This window comes from Octopus bimaculoides, chromosome 5 (assembly GCF_001194135.2).
Source record: "Octopus bimaculoides isolate UCB-OBI-ISO-001 chromosome 5, ASM119413v2, whole genome shotgun sequence".
Taxonomy (NCBI): Eukaryota; Metazoa; Mollusca; class Cephalopoda; order Octopoda; family Octopodidae; genus Octopus; species Octopus bimaculoides.
The window spans coordinates 76,739,344-76,750,684 of NC_068985.1; the positions used below are offsets into that span (position 1 = coordinate 76,739,344).

The 11,341-nt window shown below is 34.3% G+C and overlaps 1 protein-coding gene across 4 annotated transcripts in view; it reads right to left on the reverse strand.

Annotated features, from left to right (window-relative positions):
* Positions 1 to 5,706: 5,706 nt before the first annotated feature.
* LOC106877231 (uncharacterized) overlaps positions 5,707 to 11,341 on the reverse strand; it is a 44,095-nt gene continuing 38,460 nt past the window's right edge. For all 4 annotated transcript variants that reach the window (XM_014926092.2, XM_052967800.1, XM_014926091.2 and 1 more), the window contains 4 exons: positions 10,287 to 10,376; positions 9,031 to 9,142; positions 7,376 to 7,743; positions 5,707 to 6,357 (listed from right to left, as the gene is read on the reverse strand). In XM_014926092.2, coding sequence (XP_014781578.1) covers positions 7,388 to 7,743; positions 9,031 to 9,142; positions 10,287 to 10,376 — 558 coding nt within the window. In that variant the 3' untranslated portion in view covers positions 5,707 to 6,357; positions 7,376 to 7,387. The remainder of the gene's footprint in view (positions 6,358 to 7,375; positions 7,744 to 9,030; positions 9,143 to 10,286; positions 10,377 to 11,341) is intronic.

Consider the following 11,341-nt stretch of genomic DNA (forward strand, 5'->3'; position numbering starts at 1 on the left):
TGGTGTCTTTCTCCTGCATATTCTGGCGAAAGCTATATACATCAGCATGATAACTAATAAACAGTGCATCTGAACAAAAAATACCTTGTCATATATATATATATATGGCCGTTGCCAGTACCGCCTGACTGGCCTCCGTGCAGGTGACACATAAAAGCACCCACTACACTCTCTGAGTGGCTGGCGTTAGGAAGGGCATCCAGCTGTAGAAACTCTGCCAAATCAGATTGGAGCCTGGTGTAGCCATCTGGTTTCACCAGTCCTCAGTCAAATCGTCCAACCCATGCTAGCATGGAAAGCGGACGTTAAACGATGATGATGATGATGATGATGATATATAATACACATCCAAGTAGCTTCAACCTTGCCGCTCCTTGTCACACTCACCATGTGAAATGCAGCGAGTTTATGACCTATTGCAAAACTTACAATCACAAGACACATGATCAGAAATTAAATAAACTAAGAAAGTAAGAAAAACAAATCCCAAACTAGGATGGTCAATGCTTACAAGCCAAGTCTTTAAATTATTTATATACAACACTTATAACAAAGATACCATCCCAAAAACAAAATTATGCTTTTTGGTTTGTTTGTTTTTTTTAGTTTAAATCCTGTAACTAAAGGACCACTCCTTTATTGCAATAGTTGTCAACATTTAGTTACTAAAAATAAATTCAAGGTAATGACACCAAAACAATTAAAATGCTTTGCTACTAGGCTGATAATTTTGTTTTTGTTTTTCCTCTTTTAAGCATTTCTCTTGAATGCATTATACAATTTAGCAGTTGGTTGAGTCAAAAAGGATACAGATCTCATGGTTTGTCATCGCACTCACATTGCATGTACATATAAATGCAAACAATGCAGTGCAGTTAAAAAGCTTGCTTCACAACCACCTGGTTTAGGGTTCAGTCCCACAATGCTGCATCTTGGGTTGTTGTCATCTACTATAGCCTCAGGACAACTAAAACCTTGTGAGTGCTTTTGGTAGACAGAAACTGAAAGAAGCCTATAGATAGACAGACAGACAGATAAAGACATATGTATACATACATATACACACAGATGTGTGTATGTGTTCCCTTGTCTTGACATGGTGCAATGGTTGTAAACAAACATAATTATGCTTGTTTACAAGCATAAAGTAGGAAATAAATTATAATTTATTTCCAAACTTTTGTGAAAAACCTTTAGTGAAAAGCAGGTCTGACCATGGGGGAAAATATTACCTTACTTCGAAACAGATGAGAATTGGCAAAAGAAAGGGTTTCAAGCCATAAAAAATCTACCTCAATTGATTTCATCTGATTCACGTAAGTATGGGAAAGTGGATGTCAAAACAATGATGATGTTGGTGATGATAACAACAGTTTATGTTCCCACGTTGGCATTTATACCCAGATCAGCTCTGACTGAGTAAAGCAGACTGATGACAAAAACTATTCTAGCTGTAATCTTGCCTTTTCTTCATATGTATAGCATCCGAGATTACATTACTGAATGTGTTCACTCTGTGTGTGTGTGTGTTTTTTTTTGTTTTTTTTTAAGATGGCCACAGTCCAATGAGTGAAACAAGTTAAAGATAAAAGATACAATATGAAAGAGATTCAACTGTTATATTTAACAAGTCGGGTTCCTTCCCTAGTTTGTGTAAAATGCACATGATATAGACTGACTATTTCAGTAAAAATATGTATTGTTTAGAACAGGGGTTCTCAAACACTTTTTACCTTTGGACCCCATTGATTCCTATTTATTTGGGTGGACCCCCATAGCCATTCAATGTTTAAAAAATCCTACAGTATTTTTATAATTAAATATTATTAGACCTTGTATAAAAATTGCTAAAATATTTTGTGTATTGTAGATGTATAAGAAATTTATTGCACATAAACATTACTAGTCTGAAGTACAATTTTTTCATGACCCCTGAAAAATTACAGTAGACTCCCAACTTGCTATATTGTATCCATGGGCTCCGGTTAAGAACCCCTGGTTTGCAGGGTACATTTTCCATTCACTACTGTAGGGCAACAATAGTATATGCTCAATGGTTGAATCCTTACACTCGAACATGTCACATTTATGCAAATAAAATTAGTTTGTATGATATACAAGCCTTCCATAAAGAGATTAGCAATTTCTAGGAAATGAAATGGCTACAACATTATTTATAACAGGACTTACTTATGAAAGTTGTTGTTGAGCCTTAGGTTAACTTTAGTCAGACATTCTAGACTTGACCAACCCAGCTTATTTTTAGAGAGTATCTCTAAAATTAGATTATGTAATGTATCCAGCCATTTTTTAAGATGATAGAGTATAATTTGAGGGATATTCAGCTATGTTTAGAAGGATGACTGACCAGAGATTCTCGTTGGCTTGCCACTACCAAATATTTAACTGAAGGCCATTCACTATATTCATCAAAATTAACAAGTATATTCATTACTACTGTTAGCTTGCACTAGATGATCTTAAATCTGCTTACAAGGCTTGTAGAAGGCAACAAGGAACCATTCTCTTGCATCCTGCTTTCAATCAATTCATGAAATGAATCTTTCAATCATGGCCCAATAAAACAATGTATTGTGTAATTTACCCCATACTGAATTATATCACAGGCAATAACATTTTGTGACTCACATCTTAAATGATGTTTGCTACACACAAGCTCATCTAAGAATGCATACTAAGAAAACCACTCAACTGATATGTATGAAGTCACTCACCAACACAACGTAACTACTGGTCCAAAGACATACTGTTTCCTCTCTCTACCTTTTCTACAATAGCCTAGTCTTCTCTAAGCTTGCTAGTCTCATACTAGCTCTGTTCAAGCATTCTTTATTCACTCATCCCTCCTCCTCCCATTACCCATATTGTGCTAATCACAAACCACTATGTCCAGCCCTTTCTCATCAGAATTTCAACCCTCTAGAATTCCACTCCCACCCCACAAGCAGTCATCAACATCACAAAGGACCTGGGAAGGCCCTAGATGCAACCTCTTCCTCAAGACCAAACCAACAAAAAGAAAAAAAAATGCTGGTATCTTTAAGCTTAAAGAAGGAAAATGAGCAATACTAATGTACTTGTATTTCCCCAATACCAACAGTAATCAAACTATAGCCCATGGGTCAAATTCAGCCAACCACTTTCATTGAATATTGCATACAAAAATTCTTTTATTTGCTTTATCTACCTTTGGTCAGTGAACAATATAATACAGTCATGACATATAAAACAAGTCTTATTATTGCAGTGGTCCCAAATAAATGTTTGTTTTGCAAACAACTCGCACATGCAAGTGCTACCAGTCAAAAACTCCACATACCAGAAGCCAGCAAGTGTATGGGGTCATCAGGAGAGAATGCGCACCGTTTTGGGGCCTAACTCTCGATGGCATCAATGCGCACTGGCCACCCCCTCACTGATATGAGGCCACGCTTGCTAGATCAACTGGCCCCTATAATACAGTCATGACATAAAACAAGACTTATTATTGCAGTGGTCCCAAATAAATGTTTTATATTAATACAAAAATTATAAAAGTGAGTTCCCTTCATTTTGTTAAAAACTAAAACTTACCCAAGGTGTGATATTTTAAGTAGTAAATATTTTCAGTTTCCTAAATTTCCTAAACAAATAAATCAACAAAAGCTAACAGCATTTCATACATTGTTGTAATATAGTTTACAGGAATAAGGCAGCGAACTGGTAGAATCGTTAGCACACTGAGCAAGATGTTAAGTGGTATTTCATCAGTCTTTATGTTCTGAGTTCAAATTCAGCCAAGGTTGACTTTGCCTTTCACCCTCTCAGTGTCAATAAAATAAAGTACTGGTTAAACAAACACTAGAGCCAATGTAATCAACTTACCCACTCCTCCAAAATTGCTGGCTTTGTGCCGAAATTTGAAACCAATATAGTTTACAGGAATACTCAATTCTAAGAAAGGAGGGGGGTAATAAAAAATATTTACTCGTCCAGGTAAATTGGCTCATACCTTATTTATATGATAGTCACAATAACTGCACCATCCACCACTTTCAGCTTTAAAATGTTTTACTTCTTCATTGCATGATGCATCATGCATGGTACATAACAATTTTAATGTCATTACATGTGTAGCAATTGCTTCCTTAGTTAATTTCTGTTTATTTTCAGATCATTATAATGGAATGTCAAGTTAAGAAAAACACCTCCTTCTTTTTGTTTTTAATCAAGGTTCTAAGGCTGCAAAGCTGCTCGCAACATTTCTGCTGTGTATAGAGAGGGTGCCATAGCTGAAAGAACCACTCGTGATTGGTATGCCAAGTTCAAAAATGGAAATTTTGACCTCAAAGACGCACCTCGTTCTGGCCGTCCAATTGAGTTCGATGAAGAGCGATTAAACCAACTTTTGCACGAAAATTCTCGTCAAATGACAAGGGAACTGGCAGAGAAAATGGAATGCTCCCACACAGCTATAGAGAAGCATCTTCCCTTGATGGGAAATGTTCAGAAGTATGGAGCATGGGTTCCACATGCTTTAAGTGACAACAACAAAAATCAACGAGCCACAATCTCTGCTGGTTTGCTTGCTCATCACTGCTCAACTTATGGACACAAGCAACCATTTCTTTACCGAATCGTTACTGGCAACAAAAAATCGTGCCTGTACATCAATATGAAGCAGCATAAGGAATGGCTTAGTCCCGGTAAACGAGCAACACCACACGTGAAATAAGAACTTCATCCGCATAAAACGATGTTGTGCATATGATGGGACTGGGAAGGGATTATCCATTTTGAATTGCTTGAACAGAACCAAACGGTCAACGCAGAACTCTATGTCCAACAGCTGGAATGACTCAACACGGCTATTCAAGAGAAAGGTCCTAATCGTCAGCATGGAGTTCTTATGCTGCACGACAACGCCCGCCCTCACATCACCAATATGACCAAGGAATCCATTCAAACGCATGGCTGAGAAGTGCTGCCACACTCGCCACACTCTCCTGATTTGGCAACAGATTTCCACCTCTTTCGATCTCTTCCAAATGCTATGCGTGGAATTTCGTTCAATATTGATGCAGAATTGAGAACTTGGCTGGATCAATTTTTCAAGTCAAAATCAGGTGATTTCTACCAACAAGGTATTGAAAATCTCGTTGAACGTTGGGAAGAAGTTGTAAACAACAAGGGTGAATACATTATTGATTAATTAGTTGTTATTTTTTTTTATTAAACCTTTTAAAAAACAGCAGGAACTTAGTTGCCAACCTAATATATCACTGCCACCAGCCAATCCTACTCTTTCCATCCAGATCCTATACTATCCACTTGGTCAAATCTTTCCTCCTTAAAAACGTCAACTTGCTGGAACTCCATCTTTAGCCATATTTTTTCTGACTTGTATCTTGCACCCAAACCATAAAAAGAGGTAGCTTGAGAGCAAATTAAAATAAATATTTCTATCTTAAAATTGCAGAGATCGTTTGTTTTGTTTTTTTTATTTTATCTAAATACAAAACCTGTTATAAAACAATATAAAAATTAAGAGGGCAAGGGCAACTTTTAAATTACATAGATTTGCTAAATAAATGAAAAGAGTTCTGTTGCAGTATTCAGGGTTAACTCTTAGATACATTTAAACTACCAGTTCATCTATTTAAAAAAAAACAGAAAGCTTTGGTGAATAAAACAACATCAAAAATATTAAGATAAACTGTAGTTTATTAGGAAAACATTAAAAAAATGTTTAAAATAATAAAAAGAGAATAAGAATAATAAATTATCTAGAAAGGAATGTTTTCTTAAAACTGAAACTAAACATTCTAAGAAAACTCTATTTAGCCCTATTGATATAGTTCACACACAAAACTGCATTTTTGCAGAGATCAAAAACAGTGTCTACAAAGAAATATAAACTATTTAAAAGATGATTTTCAAATTACCAACAGTAGATATGGAAATACAAGCACACAAAGCTATTTTAATGTACATACATACACACACATATTATTAACATATACACAGATCATATAAGAGATTAATATACAGCACAAAAAGAATTTCTTCAGTTCAAATCTACAGTAGGAAATGTTATTTACAAAGAAACAAACTGTTCCTTACAAACAAGTGATTCATGAAGACAAACCACATGCTTCAATTCTGTACAAGCTTTTACCATATCTGTCTGTACTCTAGATGTATTTGGGTTCAACACATACAGCAAGTACATATATAAACAGATGCCATCATTTCTGAGCTAACTGTTAGGGAAGACTGATAGCTGCTCACAGATTCACAGCATTTAACAGAAAACTTCAACTCAGGGGTTTGCCAATAACAATTTCTGCCAAAATGCTGAAAGAATAAGAAAAGAAAACACAATGTAAAAAATGTAGTATATTACATCTTTAGAATTGAAGGGAAAACTGCAACTACAACAGAAATCTATCTGACACTGAAATTATTATTCTTACTTAAGGTTATCTGAGATTTACAGGTTTCAGTTAGTGAAGCTCTCATAAAACAAGTTTTATTTAGAGAAGCTGCTTTCTCATATGTTGCCAAATGACAACTCAGATGAAGATTCATCATCATCATCATCATCGTTTAACGTCCGCTTTCCATGCTAGCATGGGTTGGACAATTTGACTGAGGACTGAGGACTGGTGAAACCGGATGGCAACACCAGGCTCCAATCCGATTTGGCAGAGTTTCTACAGCTGGATGCCCTTCCTAACGTCAACCACTCAGAGAGTGTAGTGGGTGCTTTTACGTGTCACCCGCACGAAGGCCAGTCAGGCGGTACTGGCAACGGCCACGCTCAAAATGGTGTATTTTATGTGCCACCTGCACAAGAGCCAGACCAGGGGCCCTGGCAACGATCTCGCTCGAGAAATCAATATTTTAATTATTAATGTAGAATTGAAGAAAAGTCATAAATATCTTATACCAAAATTTGCCTAATTTCAAGTTTAGGTAAACTTTATTTGCTTTAAGAAAATCAAACATAATAAACAAGTAGAAATTAAAACTAAAAAGTGATGTAAATTATTACACTAGTTAACTATAAGCTATTAATAAAACAAAGTTCTGAATACATTTCGAAAAAAATTTTCTCATCAATTTTTCATTAAAACCATGACTTTAAGAAGTATCTTTGTACTGTGATATCATGTTATATCATAATGCATTTCTAAATATGCACACAAGTCAGTCATTCTAATTAGTTATGATATAAGGTGTCACATGGCCATCAACAAGAGGCAGATGACACCGATGATGATGATATGATCAATACTAAGACAGTTTTTAAAACAGAGTAACAATAAAGATAAAAATAATGGTAATTAGAAGGATTTCTTCATAAACATACCAAATGATAGAATCATTTGTTGAGTGACAAAATACTGGTCAGCTTCCGATACACACTGGGGTCGTATTTACTTTGTAATTCTTCAGCAATCATACTACATGTTCTTTCACTAAATGTCGTTGCTGAGAGCATTTTCTGAAATTTTGCAGGATCTACATGTTTCATAATTGCTTCTATTAAATTAATGTCTTTGCGTTCAATTGCATGCATCAGGGGTGTCATACCATTTCGGCCATCATATACCTCTGGATCAGCACCATTCTTCAGTAACAAAGACACATTAACACAGTTGTCAATCATGACATTTTTATTATTTCTGGAGACAATTTTTCCATGTTCCATTATGGCACAGAGCAGTGGTGTTAGTCCTAGATAAAATAAACATGGCAGCATAAGCAAGCTTTGAAAACATCTTCAATTACATAACACAACTTAGAGAGTAGAGAATAAAACAGAATTCTACTATCATCAAACAAGTGGTCAATCTTGATATGTAGAAAACAAGTAAACAGTAACTTGATACTGCAAACCCAATGCAAACTAATAGTCTACAAAAGATGCAGTGAGATCTGATGAAGGCTGACACAGAAGGAAAAATTTGTATTTAAAACACGTACAAGAGCAGTAAGCAATAAAAGCACACATGAAAGGCAATCATTCAACTGCTCAGAAGAGTTGCAAGATGTAGTTAAACAGCTTCTTTTACAAAGATGACTTAATCAATAGTGATGGTGAATGTTCAAAAAACATAGCAGCCAGAGTAAGGATATAGTGGGGAAATTTCAAGGAATTATTACTCTTATCGGCAACATAGTGCTCCCAGACTGTATGACAATTGTGTACCAAGTACTATGAGGCATGATAGTAAGACATGGGAGCTGAATGTGGAGGATATGCAAAGGTTAGAAAGAAATGAAATGAGCAATCTCTGCTGGGCATGTGGTGTCAATATGATCGAACAATGGAGCAGAGCCAGGAGAAAGATGGGTATTAGGGGAATCAATGATAGTGTGCAAGTGAGAAAATTGCACTGGTATGGACAACTGAAGAGATGTCGAGATATTTAGGAGGAAGAAGTATGCAGTAAAGAAAGACCAGTTAAATTAAAGCTGGATTGCATGAAGGAAGCAACAATGGACCACAATAAATGGCCAAACACTAGAGGGGAACAACACAACTAATGCCAGTATGCAAAAATGGGAGGAGGAGGAGGAGAAGGAGAATGATGACAATAACAACAATTACTAGTGTTGCATTCTAGGCAAAAAAAAAAAAAACTGCTCATTTAAGTTTACTTGACAAACAAAACACATTTTATTCTTACAAAATTAATGGTTAATGATGAAGTAAAAGCATCAAACAGTAAAAATAATTAATCCAACTAAAATAATTCAGTTTTTGCTGACATGGAGAAATGGATGCAAAACAAGAAGAAAAATAACTGAAATTTGACATTCTTTATCTTAATTATTTTCACTGATATTGTATTTACTTTCAGCCATCTATTTTCTGATGAATTTTGTAAATGTATAGCATTTATTACTAATTTTGTTTTTCATTAATTTTTTTTAAGGAAATTTCAGTGAATTTAAAATAATTCAGAATTTGATTCTTTCTAAACTAAACATGTAGATTTTGATTGAAATTCTCCTTACCATCACTGTTCTTAATGTTTGGATCAATTTTCTTTGATTCAAAGAGTTGTTTCAATGTTAGGTTGAACTCTTTTCCCTGTGTAGCTGCACAATGTAGAGCACTGCGTCGTTTCTGTTTTTTTTTCCAGAAATAAAATAAAATGTTGATTAAAGATTTGCAACAATTTACAAAAAGACTGAAAACTATAAAAACACAATTTCTCCTGTCATTCTTTTTGAAACTTTTTTCTTTCTAACATGATTGTTTTACTCATGTATTCAACAATTCATTTAAAAATATTTGGCTACATAACTTTAAATTTGAATGAGATTTACAGTAATTTTCATTCTACATAGGATCATTTTATTTATAAAAATATATTTATGAGGGTAGAAAATATATTTATGAGGGTCTGTTGTGTCGCTGAATTTTTACTGAGAACATATATTTTTTTGTGGTTAGATGATTCGGCATCTATTTCTAGCATATAGGAGTCCACTTTTGCTGGTCATCCCTCTTATTTTTGTAGTATCATTTTATTATAACACACCTCAAAAAAATTTTGGATTTATATACACAAAAGACATCTATGTTTAGCAGAGATTTATCTGAAATTAATAAAGTTATCTTCATGCATAATAGTTTAGTGTGTTGAGATTTGATAGGATTAATTTCAGTATCAAATACCTATATATTTATTTGTATATAAAACACACTTGAGTATAATGTGCACCACTTATTATGGGCTATGAAATTCTAGTAAAATATGTCTTATATACAGTGACTTTGTTTAATGATATTGTTAAAAATAGACGTGTTCAATTAGATTTATTATAATTGCAGTGTAAAATACACTGGAAAAATTACTGCATCCTGAAAGCAAAAAGCATATTCAAAAGTGGCCCGTGATCTTTGTCAATGTAAGCTGTAAAAGTGTATGTACTTCTAATGTAAAGCCAATCTTAGTTTTACTTCTTCAACAGTAGTGTATATAATGATAGCCAATTATAATAATCATATATTTCAAGAACAGAAGTATTTATCTGTTTCAGTTGATGTTCACATTTCGATGATGACAATCTTTATGTATTATCCTTATTGATTATTTATTAAATCAATCTTCCTATTAAATAATTAAAGTGGTATTTTCATTGATAAAGTTATTACATTCTGGTCTTCTATACTGAAGGTTGATGGCAGTAATTCTACAAGACCCGCATCTGTTAGTTGCGCAGAACATTGAATATATTAGAAAACGCATTAGAAATTTACTTACCTCTCCAGGTATGTTTGGATTGGCACCATTACGCACTAGTTCACACACAACAGCTGGCTTATTGTAACATACAGCTAAATATAATGGTGTCTATTTTAAAAACAAAGAAAATAAAGATATATTTAATCATTGAAATGTTCAGTAAGGTGTGGATGATCATATAAGTTGACATTTCATGATAATAAATAGCAGCTGGATACAGTTTAAATTGATAGAGTGTTTGAGGAGGATGAATTTAGATTCAATAATATTAACTAGCCACAATAACATACTGGATTAATTATTATAATTCATCACTACAATAATTATCCTTATTTAAACAATGTAGCTGTTTGATGGTGTAAGTCAACTTGTAACTGAATAAGACTACTTCCTAAACTCAATAAATCCATGCAAATGTTCAGAGACCAAGAAGTTCCTGTGTGTGAATTTGTTTTGAGTAGACAAGAGAGAAATAGTGAAGGGAGTTAGTGGACAAGTGAGTCACAGGTGCATGTGATTGTGTGTGTGTGTGTGTGTGTGTGTGTGTGTGTGTGAGAGAGAGAGAGACTCCATGTGTATGTATAAATTGTATGATTATATGTAAATGTTTATGCAGATACAAGGTGTGTATTGATCTGTAATTGCATGTATATGGTTAAAAGGCTGTGTATGCATGTGCATAACTAAAGACTACAGGTGTTTTGTTCTACGCTCTAATGATTCTGACAATCAACGCAAGAATGTAAGAAAATTAAGATTATAAATTCTCTTTTGACAGACATATAATGAAATGCAAAACAAATAAGTCTAAATTGGACATTATTCATTTTTTGCAGCCATGCTAGAGCACTGCCTTTAGTTGAGCAAATCAGTCCCAGGACTTATTCTTTGTAAGCCTAATACTTATTCTATTGGTCTCTTTTGCTAAACCGCTAAGTTATGGGGACATAAGTACACCAGCATCGGTTGTCAAGCAATGTTGGGGGGTACAAACACAGACACACAAACATATACACACACACATATATATACATATATACACACACACACACATATATATATATATATATATA